This window comes from Protopterus annectens, chromosome 2.part1 (genome assembly GCF_019279795.1).
Source record: "Protopterus annectens isolate FY-2018-M chromosome 2.part1, PAN1.0, whole genome shotgun sequence".
NCBI classification, from domain to species: Eukaryota; Metazoa; Chordata; order Ceratodontiformes; family Protopteridae; genus Protopterus; species Protopterus annectens.
In genome coordinates this window covers 928,028,849-928,049,054 of record NC_056729.1, presented here as the reverse complement: position 1 = coordinate 928,049,054, position 20,206 = coordinate 928,028,849, and the positions used below count along the sequence as shown (strand labels likewise).

Sequence of the window (20,206 nt, the reverse complement as noted above, 5' to 3'; positions counted from 1 at the left end):
AAAGCCTTTCTTAACCAGGCTCTATAGATTTTGTTCACTAGCCTTGTTTTAGCTCTGATTTTGCTTAAGTTCCATTGTCTTAACTACATAGTGCTAATTCTTGGGATTTTGTCTTAATGATGTATACTGCTGTACGACATCCTTTAAAGTTATTGTAGTACAGGCAAACATGTGCAGTAATAGCAGATCTGAAAGAGAGACTGCCTTGTAACAGGTATTATTGTCTCCTCTCTCCTTTCCATTAATTTTATTTGCTTTTGCACATTTATGATTTTGGTAAAGGTTCTGTGATGAGTGCATACTTTTGTGTATTCGACTGTATGAGTTAATTGTGAAAAAAATGTGCTTTCACTTTCTTGCAGCGTACTCACTCAGTGATCTGTATGAGCAAGTTGGTTGGAATCATATCATGGGTAGTGCCATCTTCCTATGGGGTTTTTGTCATCAGTATAGATGTCATGCTATTCTAGCTAATCTAAGGAAGAACAAATCTGGTAAGTACTTTCTCTTGTGTCCTTATTTAGTGATAAGTGATACATTTTTGATATTCAACTGCATTAGAGAATCTGACATTCATTTTCTGTCTCAGAAAAGCCAAAGTGCAAATAAAATGTTTCAGCTTTGATAAGTAAACTGTGTTTTCAGTGTCACTAAACACAGACATGCAGATGCAGAGTATCATGCAGAGCACTTTATAGTTTACAAAGTGATGAGCTGATATTATATTAAGCAAATTAAATGAAGATGAAATATTTGAAGATAGGACGAAGGGTCTTATTTTTGTAGAGGACTGATGGAGAAGGGTTAAACATGACCTCAGAGGAAGGTGTTGGAGATGTAATTAGAGGAAAGCACAATGTTCTTATCTTTATCATTGGTATCTGACATATTGTTAAAGTAGCCTTAACAGCCACTTTGCATTTTCCATTTTCAGTACTCAGTACTGAACCTCTTTGTTTTGCAAAAAAAAAGATAAAAAAAATTACCAAAGCTAACTGCAACCTACTAAGCAATGGTATAAAAAGCTTTATAATACCCAAAATCGCAGACATCAGTGATCATTATGCAGAAGTGTACACAAGTGCCCTGTACAAACACTTAAGTAACTGCATAAACTCTGCTGTACCTAACCGGACCAAAAGCAAGTGTTCCCGTAAAAACAAGCCACTGGGGTGGACTTCAAGTATAAACAGATTATATAACAAGAGGAAGAAGCTGTTGTTCAGAAGCAAGAGGGATAACAGTCTGTAGAGGAAGAGTTCCCTCCTAAGCCTAAACAAGAAAATCAGAAATCTTATAAAGTCTTCTAAAACAAATTACAAACCTAAAATCATATCCCTAGCCAAAGGTAATCATAAGTCCGAAGTCTAAAAGGGAATGTCCAGTTATGTGCCAAACTGGTTGTAGATAAGATCACCATCCTGCTAGCTGAAAGATTCATTGCAAACTTCACCCTCCCCCCCAAATCCCCACCTGCCATATCCCAAAACATGCGTGATATAGGTTCATAGGTTCATACTAGGCTATCTGCCCTAGGGCATTTATAAGCCTAGCCAGAGTGTGTTTGGCTTTCACCACCCATTTTAAATTAATTTTGCTATGCCCTTTTTCGAGGTTAGTATACTGTGCCTCTGTCTAACAGTGACACAGAAGTGATACCTGGGGTAAACCTAAGATCTCCCATCCACTCATCAAGATTCTTCTTGAAGAGAGTCAATGAGGGACTCTGCCTAACCTGGACTGGGATTTTATTCCAGAGTGAAGGGAGCATCTGGGTTATGAATCTGTCCCTCCAGCATGTCCTATTTATTTCAGTGCTGAGGTTAGTATATCTAGAGAATGGGTCAGCTCTGCACACATCAAGGCCAAAAACACATCCTGAATGGGACCAGATAATATCTGAGGTTGTTTACTAAGCAATCTAAAACAAGATCTAGTAGACTAACTTGACATTCTCTTTAATCATAGCTTGAGAACTGGCTGTGTTCCTGCAGAACAGCAACAGTAATCCCCCTACACAAGGGGGCATCAACTGATCCTGGGAACTACAGACCTATACGTCTAACCAGCCTCCTCTGCAAAGCAATGGAAAGAATTATCATGGACTTTATCAGTAAGGAAATAGTCGACCTCCAAATGTTGGACCCAACCCAGTTTGGCTTTAAGGGTAGATCATGCTTATTAAACCTGGTGGACATTTTTGAGATCGTCACCAAAGTTATGGACAAAGTTAAGACTGTGCACACAGCCTATCTTGACCTTACCAAGGCTTTCGACACAATTCCCCACTCTGGCATCGTGGAGAAACTCTCCCAGATAGGGATTAACCCTTACATTACTAGATTGTTAGCCAGTTGGCTTATGGACAGAATACACTCTGTCAAAACTGGTGACTAAACCTTCACCAGTAGAACCGTCACCAGTGGAGTACCACAGGAGTCTCTGCTGGGCCCCTTACTGATTGGCATTTATTTCTCAGAAGTCCCGGCCAAAGATAGCCTTTGGATCACCAAGATCGCTGATTGCAAACTGGGAGCAATCATTGAGTTCCCCAGTAATGTCAACATATAACAAGAAGGGCTAAGACAAACAAGTGATTGCTGCCAAAGTCATGGTCTAAATGCTGAAAAAAAAGCATTATTATTCCCTTTGGCAAAAAGAAATTCCCTTCAAATTACAATATTGATAGCACCCCCCCTGAATTCCAACCCAGTGGTGCGAGATTTGGGAACACAGGCTGATAGCAATCTGAAATTTGACTACCAAATTTCCACAGTGGTAAGGAAAGCCTTCTACATACTGCACCTCATAAGCAAGGGCATAGCATCCAGGGCAAGGGATGTTATAACTCCACTGTACTCGACCCTCATCAGGCCAGTAAGAGTATAATATACCCTTTTGCATGTACCTCACCAGACACCTGCAGCAGCTGGAAAGACCTCAGAGGTTTTTCACTAAGAAAATGCAGGGGCTCCAAACTATGACCTACATGGACAGGTTGAAAGCCCTATCTCTTTACTCTGTATTGTGTAGGTGGCTGAGAGGTTACTTGTGGCTGGCCTATAGAGCAGACTCCAACCCTGCCCTAATGGAAATGCTGCACATCCGCAAGTCAAGTGGCACAAGAGTCACTCACTCTAGAGATCTCAACCTAGCTTGTAACATTGACAGAACATGCAGGAGACAAGTCTCCTGGAGACTGCTGCTTCTCTGAAATAGACTTCCTATTCATGTAAATTAAAGCAGCTTCTGAGCACCCCAAGCCTTTCTGTGTTGGAGGGAAGCATTCTAGCTTATCAGTGGGAGTGGTAAGCAATAGGTAGCCTACCTACCACAAGATCCAGGTACAGATTCTTAGTTTTAGCACTTGAATTTGCTTATTCGTGCTCGGCACTTGTTCAGAACTTGTTGTTGGCACTAAATAAGCTACAAATTACTACAGTACTCAACCTTCCTCTTTACCTAGAGGAAAACAGTTTTTGTACTTTCCTTCCTCACTTGCTTAGAGAAAAACAGCTCTTATACTCACTTTCCTCACTTGTCTAGAGGAAAATAGTTTTTTATTCAGGCATTTTTTTATTCAGGCATGTACAAGGGTCAGCTCCCAGTGTTCTCTCCTGTCTATCTGATGAATCTGGGCATCTTGGGGCAATGTAGCAATTGCCTCATGTACACAGACAACCTTCTCCTCCTACCACCCAACACCACAACCTGTGAGAGATGCACTTATCTAGCCAAACTGGAGGTAAAGCTCTCTCCAACCAAGACTGAACTTGACAGTCAAGAGAAGTTAAACACTTGCACCACACCACACTCATCACTTAGTCCCACTAAACCTACACCACCAAAATCCACACATAGAAACGCAAAAACATTCACAGGGGCTCTCAATAATAATCTGCTCAAGCAACAGAAACCTCCAAAACAGCAACGCAAGCAACCTCCATTCCCCAACACACCCCAAATGACACCTAGCCCACAGACTCCATGTGCCAATAAACCACAGCCCATAAGACAAAACAACTTATCCAAAACACTAGTAATAGGTGACTCTATAGTCAGGCACACTGATGTCCCACTCACCAGGCTAAACAAGGAGAAGGTTACTGTCAACTGCTTGTCAGGTGCAGGATCCGCCATATAACCCACGCACTCTGGTCACTCCACAACAAGTACAAATATGACTCTGTCATTGTCCATGTTGGAGTGAACGACCTGAGACGTACCTCCCTGCACTATATGAAAAGAGACCTAGAAGAGCTCTCTGATCTTCTAGCCCAGGCAGACATGACCCTAGCCCTGAATAGCATTCTGCCATTGCCCAGAATGACACCGCAGTGCAAGGACAAAATGATTGACTTCAACAACTAGCTAAGCTTCTGGTGTCATTCTGAGGGGATCCAGTATCTGTCTGCCTGGGCCGACATGGTCGACAAACCACGATGCTTTGCCAGACATGACCTGCACCTGTCGTCCCTGGGATTCCAGATACTGGCTAACGGTCTTGCCACCCCTATAGTGCCTTTTTAGGCAAGGTTCAAATGACAAATTTACCACCGTAACAGGAACAGGCAAGCAAAAACTGAGGGTAATGCTAGAAGTCTAAACTTCAAAATGCACTCACTCGAGGCACTCCTTAAAATGGAGAACATCGATATTTGTGCAGTGACGGAGACCTTGTTCAAGGCTCTAGAGAGCAACCCTGCATTACCAGGCTATAACTCATACCACACTTTTTGGCCATCTAATCTGGACCAGAACACCAAATGTGGAGGTGTGTCTATATTCATTAAGGATATCCACACCTCCAGGCTAGTTGGACAGCATAATGCATCCGAGGTTATCCAAGTGCAACTAACTCTGGGCAAAACTGCAATCCAAATTGTAGCTTGCTACAGATCCCCCACCATGCCCCAGGATTCCCACTCCTCTTTTCTTGATATACTGGAAAATGTTAGGGTTCAACCAAACACTCTAATAATGGGTAATTTCAACTACCCCACCATTAACTGGGAAAACTACTCATGTACCAATTCCTTCGCTCAACGCTTTCTGGAATTCATAAATTCCAATGCGCTGGATCAGCTTATCCACACCCCCACCAGGGGCAACAGTATCCTAGACCTAGTAATTACCAACATGAGTGACCAGTGTTCCACACCTGAAGTCAACTCCTCATTAGTCAGATCTGACCATAAGCTAATCACCCTAGATATCTGCATCCTGCCCCCACCCACCATTAAGGAAACCACAGTAAAAAATTTCTCCAAAGCCAACTTCATGCTTCTTAAGACAGAAGTGGCGAACTTCATGACACCCATGCAGATGGACAATACAGTTACGACTGCTGAATCCTACAAATGCAGTCTATAAGCACTTGCACGAGTGCATGGATTGTGCTATCCCAAACAGAACCAAGACGCTATCCTCCAAAAAAAGGAAGCCGATTTGGTGTTCCTCTGCCATAAACAAACTCTACAACAGTAGAAGGAAGAAACTGTTGCAAGAGAGAGTAAAATCCCATGAGTGGAGGAGCTCCCTGGTCAGCCTCAGTAAGAAGCTGAGATCCCTTATAAGATCCTCCAAAGTTAGCTACAAAAAACAAAATCTCCACTGATTCTAAGGGCAGCCACAAAGCATTCTATAGCTATGTCAAGAATCTCAATGGCAACACCCAGATCTGCTCTGAGTTACAGCACAACGGGACAAAAATTATAGAACCAACTGATATTGCCAACATCCTGACAGATAGGTTCAGTGCTAACTTTACCCCCCTCTCACCTCCTAAAGGGCCCATATCTATACAGAAAGAATGCAGAGTCCCTGTAATCACATCTATGCAGGTAAAAGCTGCACTCTCTAAAGCCAAAAACACAGCATCCATGGGACCGGACAACATCCCAGGCTGCGTTTTACATGAACTTCAGAACTAACTGGTTCCCCACCTAAACACCATGTTCAGTCATAGTCTCATAGTGTTTAGTATTTTTTGGTTGGTTCATGGCCACGGACCCGGCTAATAACATTCCTCGGGTGTTTCGAGAGGAAAATATGGACAACAGTCAACGTTCTATGGACCAATATGTTGCCCAGAGTGGTGAATGAGTCCAGCTATCTAGGGAAACTGCAGAGAATTTTTGGGAGAAGTTCCAGAGAGATAGATGTAAAAGAACGGACGATCCTTTTGCCTCCATAGGTGCTACAGGTACTGTTCGGTTGTCTGCAGAATTGCAGTAGTTGAATGACAAACTTGAGAAATTATTGTTTAAAGAGACTAGCACACATTTCAACGTTTTGAGCTTAAAATGCTATCTGAAGTTGAACATAGCCCCGAGGGGCTTAAGAGCATTTAAAAGTCTGACTACTCCATTTGATGGCAATAATGAGCAAGATAATGTTTTTAGAGCTAGGTGGATCTCAGCTGCTCATAAATGTGCTATGGAATGCGTGCAAATCCTAGTATAACGTGATGTACTTAAACAAAAAAAGATCAAAGAAGAAGTGCTTGCCGTGAATACGGAGCTGGGGAAACATGTTAATGCAACCAGACAGAATGAACTGTTGTCCGATATTAATAATAAACTGCAAGAATTTGAATCTGAACTAATTGACAAAAAGAAATACAAAATTAATCGGGACATAAAAGATTACAAGTTTCAAAGAGTGTTTCTGTGGAAACGCTCCTATGAGGCTACAGAGCGTACAGGAAGAGGCGGTGCTAAACCTTCTTCTCAGTGTCTTACGTTACTTCGGAAGAGAGAGAAACAACAACAGGGGTAGAGAGTGAAGGTAACAAAGGATTTCCAGCATTGCCACCAGCACAGCAGCCGTTGGAACATGCACACTGCTTTCGGAGTGATGCCGCAGATGATAGACAACGAACTGGTGAGAAACGTAACAGAAATGACTGGGGCCATCAACAGAACAGATATAATGATAGACAATTTCAAAACTTTTATAAGAACAAAAGAACAAGATGGTATTAATGTTAATAATTTTGCTTTAAATATTTCTTCCATTCCAATTTCTGAGAGTGCTTTATCTGTTCTTAATTTGGGCTTAAAGTTTATCCCTACATCATTACCGCGTTTGCATGTATTAAGACCTGAATTATTTAGACTGGGTAGAAAGCTGCATTTAACTGATTTTTTTTTTAACATAATGATATAACTAATAATGAGTTAGATATTAATTCTAATGATTCATTTTATTCTTGCATGTCTGACGAGGAATGTTTAAACAATGCTTATTCACTGTTGAATACTGAAGGTGTTCCTTCTTTTAGTAATTTTATACCTCCATATTGTAATCACAATATAGTAAGTTTTATGTCTGTATTAAATTTCCAGGTAGAAAATCTTTTTTATGAATTCTCTAGGAATAGACATAAAATCAAATATAATTTGAATAAACAACAGTGGTTGGCTCTCAAACAGTTATGTATGGATCGTAGGTTGGTCATAAAAATATCTGGCAAAGGTAATAAAATTGTTATATTAAATCATGAACAGTATATTGAAATGTGTTATGTACATTTGAATAACACAGAAGTGTATGAGAAATGTGAAGTGAAACATTATGAGGATGCAATGAAAATGTATTTACAGTTTTTACATAAAGGTGTGCGTTTGGGTTATTTTAAAATGGATGATGTTGAAAAAAAGTTTAAAGTAGAAAATACCTGTTTAGCTTCGATGTTCTTCATGTTTCACTGTTGCAGTCATTACATTTGGGTAATCTGCTGGCAGGTTGCCCTCAAATGGCCTGAATTCCAAAGTCTTAAGTCCTGCGTCAGTTGCGGTCTCCTCTTCCATGACGTCAGGTCGTCAGGGGTATAAAACATGCAGCCGACGCCATTTTCTTTAGTCTTTCTTGCCACGCGGTGCCTGAAGCAGAAGCATTTCGCAAGTGCCGGATGGCCGACTACTGAAATATTTGAATTTGAGTCTCAGAACCGAAGTCTTCACTAAAGCTAAGTACCCCGTTGGGGAAACCTTTTTCTTGCTTTTTACCGATGTCAGAAAAAGTTAATAATTGTATTACTTGTGGGAAGCAAATACCTCATAAGGATTTCCATTTATACTGTATTTCTTGCCTAGGCCCTGATCGCAACATGCCTGGCTGTCGATTTTGTGCTAGATTTAACCAACGCACTATTAAGCATCTGTATATTTTTGCATCAAAGCATTTTGGAAACAGATTTAACTACCCGGAAATGTCTGATAGCAATCCGACTACCGGAGTACATAAAAAACGCAAAGAGAAGGACAGCGAAAGGCAGTCGAGATCCAAAACCGATGACAAAGCTTCCCCTAAGCCAGTCGCCTGTTCGCTGGTACTCAGGGAGGTGCTTTCGCAGCCCCTGATATCCGCTAACTTCGATTCGCAGGCCTCTACCAACACCCATGTGGAGTCCGGCATGCCGCAAGATACTCAAGGTATCAGACCGACGGATGTATCTCCCTCGGATGGGTCCAGAGCCGCTGAGCAGGCACCGGCTTCTGAGGGTGTATCCAGACCTCAACATTTGTATATCAAACCGACGACAGCTGTAAAACCAAAGACAAAAGCAACTTCTGAAACTAAAAAACTGACGCATGAGCCACATGCACAGGCCTCTATGCCTAGAAAACAGATGATCAAAATGGCTGAAGACCTTATCACCTTGATCAGGGGTACCCACCCCCCTCCTGATAAGAGGCCTAGGCAAGACACTGATTATGAATCTTCAGATCAGGTTTCTATTTCTTCTGATTCTTCTCCTGATCAGGAATTATCTATACCTCCCTATGAGGATTCTGATGCTGAGGAGTCTATTCCTTCTGCATCTCCTCCTGAGGATTATTCATTTGGAGAAACCTTGCATACTTTGAGGGAGCATTTTCACTGGGAGAGTCAAGACTTTTCAGAATCAAAAAAGTGGCTCGGGGATTTTCTTCTTCTCCCTTAGCACAGGCCTTTAGCCATTCCCCCTGTTTTAGACATTGTGGGTGATGTGTTTTTGGAGTCAAGCTTCTCCCCTGACTCCTTACCTCCAGTTCCCAGTAAGCCTGACAGATATTACAGGGTCCCTGACTCGCATACATTTTTATTTAGAAACCCTGCTGCTGATCCTGAACGTATTTCACAGAGTCCAAAGGGAGTTAAGGCCTCAACAGCAAAAAATCCTACCCCCGCTGACAGAGGTTCAAGGGCACTGGACAGATGGGGAAAAAAGGTTTATACATCTGCAGCCATGGCAATCAGGGCCTTAAACTGTCAATTTCATATGCTTAAGTACCAACAACATGTTATGGGATTGCTGAAACAGAAAATTATGTTGATTTCAGAATGTGCAGAAAATAAAGAGTTGCAGGAATTATTGCATGTAGCTGAACATGTTGGAAAGCATACTTTGCAATGTGGTTTTGATTCTTTAGAGGCCTCCTGCAGGGCTGCAGTTACTGGATCTGTGATTTAGGAGGCATGCCTGGTTAAAGGAACAAAATTTACCTGATCATGTTAAAGCTAAATTGCTAGATGCACCTCTACAGCATGATTCTCCATTTGGTATTAAGGCAGAAGAGGTTTTAAAGAAAATGGAAGACAAAGCTAAGTCTATGCAAACTGTTAAAGATTTCTTACAAGTGCAGCCACCAAGATTCAGTAGACACTGGCCTACCAAAAATTAGACCTTTCCTGTGTCAGACAGAGCTCAAAGGGGCAAATCCAGACGCCCTAAGGGTTCCAGATACCAGGCGCATGATTCATACAGGTCAAAGCAATGGGGCGCTTCCACCTCCAAATCTGGAGGAGATAAAGTGCAAGCCTACAGAAAGCAATCCCAATGACTTCCTTCTGCCTTCACCAAGCACTTATCTTTTGGCAGCACCCATAGGGGGAAAATTAGCACTTTTTTGCTCAAAATTGGCAGTTAGTAACCCAGGACAAGTGGGTACTAAACATCGTATCACAGGGATACAGATTCCATTTCCACACTCTGGCAATGGTGAATGGTTGGCCAGATCTGCCAAAAAATCAATGGGCAGAGGCACAAAAACAGCTTATGTCCCTCATAGATATGGGGGCCATTCAGACAGTACCAGAACAGGAAAAAGGACAAGGTTTTTACTCAAGACTGTTCTTGGTACCCAGAAAGGACAAGGTCTGGCAGCCAATACTGGATTTATCGATTTTGAACCCATACCTGGACATTCCAAAATTCAAAATGCTGACTTTGCAGCAGCTTCTGCCCATGCTGAGCAAGAATGCTTGGCTGGTGACTTTAGACCTAAAAGAGGCATACCTGCACGTCCCAATAAGACAATCGTGCAGAAGATACCTCAGATTCAAGGCTGGCTTAATGCATTACCAATTCTCTGCACTGCCCTTTGGCTTATCTACTGTGCCCAGGGTCTTTACAAAGTGCCTGGCACCAGTAATTGCATTTTGCAGACAAAGAAGTATTCAAATATATCCTTACTTGGACGACTGTCTCATTCAAACAGTGAAAAGGCTTCTAACATGCCTAGGGTACACAATAAAAGAAAATAAATCACAACTGGTACCCTCTCAAAAGATAACATTCCTGGGTGCAAGCTTGAATACAACTGCCCAGATGGCTTACCTCGCGCCAGACCAGCAAAGGCAACTGACTACTTACTTCAAACTGATGGCAACAAAAAAACAGTCTTCTGCAAGACAAATTCTGCAGGCTCTGGGCTTCATGCATATTATTGATTCCATATGCAAGACTGCATATGAGGAAACTTCAATGGTACCTAAAAAGTTTATGGAGTCAACATTCTCACAGTCTGGAAACAATGATTCCTCTCATTCCCTGCCTGCAACAGGAGTTTCTATGGTGGGCAAAGGCATGTCACCAAAACATGGGATGGCCATTCACTCTATCCCCTGCCAGCCAAACCATGACAACAGACCCATCAGATTATGCCTGTGGGGCCCACATGGCAGGAAGATGCATTCAGGGCATATGGTCTCCAAAACAAATGCATCTGCATATCAACCAGAAAGAGATGCTAGCTGTTCAAAATGCCCTAACAGCCTTCAAGGACTTGCCTCATCCAGGACAACTACTGATAAAGACGGACAACACCACAGTCATGTGGTATATAAACAAGCAAGGGGGCACACACTCATACCCGCTCTGCAGATTAGCCATGGCACTGTGGAACACAGCTTTGACCTACCAAATACATCTTCAAGCTTAATTCCTGCCAGGGAAACTAAACACTCTGGCAGATTTAAGCAGAAACCTTATGGACCCTCATGAGTGGAAACTAAATCCACAAGTCTTCAGCATGATAACGGAGAAATGGGGGAGCCCAGACATAGATCTATTTGCCTCTCCTCAAAATTATCACTTGAAAATATTCTGCACAAGGACTTATCACAGACAAGCATGGAAAGTGGACGCCCTATCCTTCAGTTGGAAAAACCTATCAGTTTACGCCTTTCCTCCTTTGCCTCTTCTCTCCAAGGTCCTCCTAAAAGTCAGATGAGAAATCAAAGATGATACTAATTGCCCCGGACTGGCCCCACCAATACTGGTACCCAGTCCTAAGGAACTTGTCTCAATACCCAGCTTGGACCTTGCCTCAAAGATCACATTTACTGTCCCAGCAAAACAATCAGATCCTGCACAATCAACTACAGACTCTGAACCTGGCAGCATGACTGATCATGTAGTCATACAAATAACACCTCTCAGTAAAGCTGTGATGGATGTCATTTTGGAAGACAGAAGGCCTAGTACTAGAAAATCTTATGTTGACAAATGGAAGAGATTCTGTGCTTGGAATCAAGCACAAGGAACTAAATACAGCAGAACCGAATATTCTTCAGATATTGCAATACTTAACTGAGATGCTTGACAAAGGCCTATCTTTCTCGTCAATTAAAATCCATGCCTCTGCCATCTTGGCTCATTACAATACAGAGCCACCAATCTTTTCTCATCATTTACTAAAGCAGTGTCTTAGAGGAGCCAAACATTTAAGGCCTCCTAGAAGATCACCATTGCCTGCATGGGACCTCAATTATGTGTTGGAAAAGCTCACCCTGCCTCCATTTGAACCAGCTGCTACCGCTGATATAAAGTTTTTATCATGTAAAACAGCTCTGCTACTAGCAATTACTTCAGCAAGAAGAGTTTGAGCTACAGGCCCTAATGGCTATAGAGCCTTTTATCATATTTTACCCAGGCAGGGTATCTCTGAGGACAAATCCTACTACTTTATTTCCAGTGTGGCTCTTAACCAAACAATTCATCTGCCAACCTTTTATCCAAATCCACAGAACAAGGTGGAGAGAATTCTGCATTCCTTGGACGTGCACAGACAACTACGATTCTACTTAAGCAGAACTAAAGCTCTAAGGAAAACTGAGCAATTACTAGTGACATATACTGCAGGATCAGAGGGCAAGGCTATTTCAAAGCAGAGAAGCCACTGCATCCATTTCTGCTACTTACACCATGGTAAACCTGTGTCCAAGGGCATTAGGTCTCATTCCACCAGAGCTGCAGCTACTTCAGCACCCTTTCTAAGAGGAGTACCAGCCAAAGACATTCTAGAGGCTGCTACTTGGAGTTCTGTTCACACCTTTACAAAGCATTATCATTTGCCTCTTTACTCTAAATCCAGAGCAGGCTTTGCCAATGCAGTTCTGCAGAGACTTATAGCCGCTCCTAATGCTGTTTAGCTCCAGCCCCCCAACCATAGCTTTGGGATTCTACCCAAATGTAATGACTGCAACAGTGAAACATGAAGAACATAGTACAGTTGTGTACACTTGCCATAAATGTAGATGTTCGAGTTTATTCACTGTTGCAATCCAGGTTACCTTCCCGCCATCCCCCTGTCATTCTGGAGTTTATCTTTCCTTCTGTATCTTCTACAGCCTATGTGGTGTATTTGCTTGTAGACGAAGGAAAAGTTTATATTGAGCTACCTTTTTGGGGGCACCTGACATCGGGGTCAAGAAAAACTAAAGAAAATGGCGTTGGCTGCATGTTTTATACCCCTGATGACCTAACGTCATGGAAGAAGAGACAGCAACTGACGCAGGACCCAAGACTTTGGAATTCAGGCTGACTGAGGGCAACCTGCCAGCAGATTACCCAAATGTAATGACTGCAACAGTGAATACACTCAAACATCTACATTTATGGTAAGTGTACACAGCTGTACTTTCTACTGTCTCCCTAAGATCCATAAAAGAGTTGAAAATGTATGTGGCAGGCCTATAGTAGCTGCTGAAAAGTATTTTTTTTTTAAATTTGGGTGTTTTTTTCATCAATATTTGAAGCCATGGGTGGTTCAGATACCATCCTACATTCAAGACAGTCAAGATTTTTTGGGAAAAATCCAAGTTACTATTTGGGAACAAGATATGTATTGGTTAAGTCTTGATGTCAGTTTATATACTAGTATTGAACATAAAGTTGGAATAGAAGCTGTATTATGTTTTTTGGGTGATACTCCTATGTCCCATTATATAATAGAACTATTGTCCTTCTCTCTAAAAAATAATTTTTTCAAGTTTAATGGAAATATTTTTCATCAATTAACAGGTACAGCAGTGGGGGCTTCTTTTGCCCCCATGTACGCTAATCTAGTTATGGCCAAATTCGAAGGGGATTAGATATACAAGAATGATTTTTTAAGACTTATGTAATACAATATTTTCGTTACATAGATGATCTCGTATTCCTTTGCAAAGGGGACAAAAAAGATGTAGAGTCTGTTGTCCAAAATATGCAGACTAATAATTTTGGTCTGAAGTTTGATGGCATTCAACTAGGTAGCGAAATAAACTTTTTGGACATAATTCTAAAAGGAAAAATAGGTGAGCCTGTAATAACTCCTATATACAGGAAATTTGGCAATGTTAATTCCTTTTTGTATGGTAATAGGTGCCATCCAATGCATCTGATGGCCATGCTACCATTTAATGAATTTTATGTATCACAAAATTGTGTAGTAAAGAAAATAATTTGTATAAAGAGAGATGTAGAATAGCTGAAATGTTTATAGGTAGGGGATATGACATTAATAAAGTTATGGAAGCTGGTTGTAAGGCAATATGTACATATTATAATAAAACACCTTTGATATGTCACACTAATAATATAAAGAAAAACTATAATAAACAAAGGAATAACATGAGGGAAGTGTATTGTGTTACTATGTACAATGTCTTGTCTCAAGCAATTGACTTGGTTAAACAATACTGGCCACTGTTATTTAAAGACAAAAATTTAGCTACTATAATCTCAAATAAAGTACAAATATATAATTGAGGAAGGAATTTATTGGACATGTTAGTACATAAAGATTATATTCCACCCAATATAATAATGTATGATGTACCAGCTGTTAATACAGGTACATATGCATGTATAAAATGTATTTGTAAATATGTGGTTACAAAATTTGATGCAATAAATGGAATGTATTTTTCACCCAATGGGACATATAATTGTAATACTGAAAAAGTTATATATTTATTAAAATGTGATTGTGGGTTATATTATGAGGGGGGAGACGGGTAGATCCTTTAAGAAAAGAATACAGGAGCATGTTAGGGACATTATTAATACCAAAATGGACAGCCCCTTAAGGGCACATTTTAAAGATTTTCATGCATCTAATGATGATGGTTTGAGAGCCACAATTTTAGAGCAGGTATGTCTATCTTTAGGAGAATGTTGTGAAATGAAACATAAACTATTATATAAAGAAACACTCTTTATTTTGTAATATAATACTCTGGAACCAAATGGATTGAATAAACAGTGTAACTGGAGGTTAATTATTAAATAATTGTTTGTAGGTGAATAATAGAATGTATTATTTAAGGGAGTGTTTTTTGTATGTGTTTTACTCTTTGAAGGCTTTTGTATAGCAGAAGCACCAAGTTTTATTAAAACAGTATTTTTCAGTCCGTGACCAGTTGTGGTTTTGTTTTATTTTACTTGCATTGTGGTGTTTAGTATCCCTGTAATCACATCTATGCAGGTAAAAGCTGCACTCTTTAAAAGGAAAAACACAGCATCCATGAGAGGACAACATCCCAGGCTGCGTTTTACATGAACTTCAGAATGAACTGGCTCCCCACCTAAGCACCATGTTCAATCATAGTCTCACATCAGGCTTTGTGCCCACTGAATGGCACACCGCAACAGTTATCCCATGTCACAAAGGGGGAGCCACCACTGATCTTGGAAACTATCGCCCTATTAGCCTGACGAGCCTGGTCTGCAAGGCCATGGAACGTATCATCATGGAATTCATAAACAAAGACTTTGGTAACCTCCAAACTCTGGACCTCACCCAGTTCAGGTTTGTGAAAGGCAGATCATGCCTCCTGAACCTGGCCAACTTCTTTGAGGCAGTCACCAAAGCTGTAGATGAGGGTAAGGTGGTTCACACTGCCTATCTTGACCTCGCCAAGGCTTTCAACACCATCCCCCATTCTGGAATTATAGCTAAACTCACTAAACTATTTATAAATCCCTACATCGCAAGATGGGTTGCCAACTGGCTCACTAACAGAACTCGCACTGTAAAGGTTGCAGACTCCAAATCTGACTTCAAACCAGTGACAAGTGGAGTACCACAGGGTTCAGTCCTGGGACCTCTCCTGTTTGGTATCTACTTCTCTGAAGTACAGGCTAACACAGAAGGCCTCTGGCTAATGAAGTTCGCAGATGACTGCAAACTAGGAGCTGTAGTTGATTCCCCAAATGATGTGGACATCCTACAATAGGTCCTTACTGAGACAGATGCCTGGTGTCAGAGGCATGGCCTCAAGCTCAATGCCACAAAGTGCATTGTCATCCCCTTTGGTAAAAACTCTGTACCCATGAACTACCACATAAATGGCAGTCTACTTAACGCTGAATGTGTGATAAGAGACCTTGGGACCTAGGTGGACAGTAGTCTCTCCTTTCATAATCACATCACCACAGTAGTCAGAAAATCCTTCTATGTAGCACACCTCATCACAAAAGGTTTCTCATCCAGGAAAAAAGAGGTCATTGTTCCCCTCTACTCGGCACTTAGACCCATTATAGAAAACAACGCCCCTTTTGGAATGTACCTCACAAGACATCTGCAGCAGCTGGAAAGGCCACAGAAGTACCTCACAAAAAGGATTACTAGCTTCAAACAGATGCCCTACACTGACCGTCTCAGTAAACTCCAGTTTTAACTCTGTAGCACATCGCCTACTCCGAGGAGATCTCTGCCTAACATATAAAGCTGTGTAAATCCGGAGCTGTTGGACATGCTACACCTAAAGAAATCCCAATCCCTCTGAGCTACACGCTCTAGGGACCTAAACCTTGTCAACACAATAAACAGGACATGCTGGAGGGATAGATTCCTGTCCCAGAGACTTCCTATACTCTGGAACAAGCTGCCCATCTATGTCAAGCAAAGTTCCTCATTAGCACTCTTCAAGAAAAATCTTGAGTGGATGGGAGATAGGAAATACACCCCGGGGATCACTTCTGTGGCTCTGCTCGACAGGGGCACAGGAAATTAACTTTCTTGGGTGGCGTAATCCAGGGAACCTTGTTGGCTAGGCTTAGGCCCTTGGGCCGATAGCGTAGTACCTACCTATGAACCTGTTCAGATGCAGTCGAGATATTTGGAAGGGGGACTGCAAATTTGCCCCTGGGGTGGCACCCATGCCCCTCATGGACAGGGGTAGTTGGTATTGATCACAGACCAGCTCTGTTAATAAATTCATTCTGTGAGCTACCCAAAAAGAACAACTGGGGATACTTGGGATTAACACAGTTAGTCTTGTAAAGGCTTTAGGACCGCTAGCCTAGTAAAACTTCTATGAACCTATGAAAAACTTGCCTGTTTCTTGAGATTTTACCCAGTTCCTCATGCATACAGTTTTGAGAATGAAAGGTAACTTGCTTCCCCACTTGACTAGCACTTTTACCTCTTGTAAGAAAAATCATTTTCCCTATAACTTATTAATCTAGTATAACTTCTCCATTCATGTGTATTAGCTAACTGTTGTCATTTTTAAGAGATTATTTTCCTTGATATCTTATAACCATTTAAACTTCAGTTGTATGTTTTCAGAATTAATTTTAGCTATGACACCATATATTTAAGTTTTCAATCATCTGTTTTATATTTTCACTTCTGTTACTACATTATTTGTTTGGCCATTGATTGTATCCTTTTTATGTGGCTCTTGTTCGGCTGAGTGAAGTACTTCATAACTGAAATAATGCACTATTTGCAGTGGTACTGTAAACTTAGGCATGTTAAGTCTTTCTTCCCTAACTTGGGCTAGTTAATACCTGCAGACCTTAGCCATGGTCTTAACCACATATGTTCCAATGATTTTAGATGAACTTAAAGAAGTTAAACCATTTTGTTACAGCTAAATCACACCAAATCGCTTTCTTCTGTGGTTTATAATTATCATTAATTTGTAGTTAAGATTGCCAAGTCTAGCAATTTTTGGGAGTAGGACATGCTGTTGACAGCCACGTGACTGATTCAGCAAACCTACAGTTTATCTGAAAATTTAGCTTGAGGATAAGGAGCTTTGTAAAGATGTTTCATCTCTTGATTATAATAATTAACAGAGGTGTAGGGAGTGTGAAGTCCCTTGCATGGGGGGGGCTTTTTTTTTCCAGAAATTTTGCTAACAGACATACTTTGAGAGCCTAAACAGTGAAGGTAGCACATGTGTTTGAAAGTGGAAACAAACTTAAAATGGTGGCCAGTACTGGAAATATTAGTTCTTTTGAGAGAGTGAAATGTTACTGACTTTGAAAGCTAAAAGGGTGTTTCATTACTGCTTAGTGTATGGCTTGTTATACAGCTTGCAAGCACCAGAAAAAAAAAAAACAAAAGTTGCATAGGAATCAGTTAAAGATGTTACAGAAACGTTTTCAGAACCATTTGAGCAGTGGATTATTCTGAAACACTGAATAGTTTTGATGTCTTAAGAGAAGACTGTTATGAAGTAAAAATGGTTCTGAGCAAAGGCATATAAAGAGGCAGTGTGGGCATCAAAAGTTTCAGAGCTTTCTTGCTGCCAAGGTGCTTAACCTCTGCAGGCATGGTGAACTTGACCGTCGGCTGGTGATCTTCTTACTGTTAGGCAGATAAATCCCCTTAAGGGGAAAACCTTAATTTTTATCAGTTTTTGGATGGAATGCTTCTGTATGCTTTTGCACCCTTTCCAGTGATACCCAGTATCCAGAGGTTTTCAAAAGATCCAGAGGGAGACTCCAAAGATTGTGGTGGTGACTTTTTTGATCTGGGCAATAGTGGCTCTCCCTTCCCCAGCTGGCCAAGGGTGATTACCACAAACTTCCCTACAAAATGCATTTACTCTTAAGACGGGGGTTATTGGATACAACCCACCCAGAAAACACTTCATGTAACTTCCTGGATAATAGAGTTTTTATACCTTTTTAAGCTTCTTTTTTTTTCTGAGGACAGTGCAGCAGGTATTAAAGAAGGCAAAAAATCCTACTACTAGGAAATCATATATGGGTAAATGGAAAATGTTTTCTAGTTGGTGCCATTATGAGAACCAGGACCCTTTTAAGGACCAGTTGCCTCTGGTTCTTGATTATTTTTGTGAGCTGTTATCCCTGACTTGTATTAATCCTCTGTCAAAGTTCTTCCTTCAACCACATCTGCTTGTCTGCCCTTAGATTCCTCCCTTTCCTTACTATCCTCAAGTCAAGCAAGTTTTGAAAGTGGTTTTACACATCTATCCTCCTAGAAAACAGATGGGTTTTCCTTAGAATCTTAATTTTGCGCTTGAAAAATTGTTATTTCTATCTGAACTAGCTCCTCTTGCTGATTTGAGGTTCTTAACATGGAAAACTGCGGTACTTACTATTCTGACATCTGCAAGACGAGTATCTTGAGTTACAAGCTTTTATGGTGAGTCAACCCTACCCAGTTTTCCATAAGGACAGACTTTCTTTGAGAACTAATCTTTCTTTTATACCTAAAGTGGTTTCAGAGTTTACTTTATGCCTAAAGTGGCTTTAAAGTTTACCTTATGCCTAAAGTGGTTTCATTGTTTGTTTTTATGCCTAAAGTGGTTTCAGAATTTACTTTGTCAGACTATTAATATGCCTATATTCTGTCCATTATTCTTCCCTGAACCTAAAACAAGGGAGGGAGAATATTACATACTTGCTGTCCACAAGCAGCTCAGATACTACTTTGTTTTTTACTGCTTGCCTCCTATGAAGATAAAAAAGGACAACCAATGTCAAAGTAGACAAGCCTCATGTAGCTCCTTTCTGTTATGTTTATGATAAGAGGATACTTCCTGGAAGGGTTAAGGGTTAGAATGCATTCTACCAGGACTTTGGTTTCAGCTGTGACTTCTTGGAAAGGGGTGGGCTATATATATATATATATATATATATATATATATATATATATATATATATATATATGTATATACACACACACACACACACACACTCTTTCAAAGTTTGAAATTCCACTTCTAAATACTGAAGCCCAGAAGATCGAAGTGGTGGAAACTCGGAAACAGAACAAAATCTAAAACAATAAAACATCAGAAGCCACATTTTTTGCAAGGGGCAAGCCTCTCTGCACCCCCACACCCCCTGCTACTTAAATATACCAACTTTGAGATCTCACTACACTGAAGAGAAGTTCCCATTCTGCACTGTATGGCAATCTTGAGATTCCACAACTTCGATTTTCTGGACTTCGGTATTTAGAGGTTCGAAGTTGTGGTATTTCAAAATTTGAAAGTGGGCCTATATATATATATATATATATATATATATATATATATATATATATATATATATATATATATATATATATATATATATATATATATATATATATATATATATATATATATACAAGCTATTGTGTATGTAGTTACACTGTAATTGTTGTTTGATTGCTCATTTCCTAACTTTGTTCCTTCAGGATTGTAGCCTCCCTTCTTGGAGCAAGAAAGCTCTGAAGCTTTTGGTGCCCAAACTGCCTGCACTGCTTAAGCCAGTGGCAGTTTGGATATGTGAAAGGTGTTTGGACTGTGTTTTTTTGACCCACATGGAAGATGCCCTAAAGCTTTGGAGGCTGGTTGGTGGTCATATCTTGGGCAGTGATATAACCCGTATATATATTAGGCTTCTACAACTGTGATCTAT

The 20,206-nt window shown here is 40.6% G+C and overlaps 1 protein-coding gene across 1 annotated transcript in view; it reads left to right on the top strand.

Annotated features, from left to right (window-relative positions):
• Positions 1 to 20,206, top strand: part of SRD5A3 (steroid 5 alpha-reductase 3) — a 304,080-nt gene that overhangs the window by 183,972 nt on the left and 99,902 nt on the right. Inside the window, exon 4 of the mRNA XM_044062559.1 lies at positions 363 to 494. Coding sequence (XP_043918494.1) covers positions 363 to 494 — 132 coding nt within the window. The remainder of the gene's footprint in view (positions 1 to 362; positions 495 to 20,206) is intronic.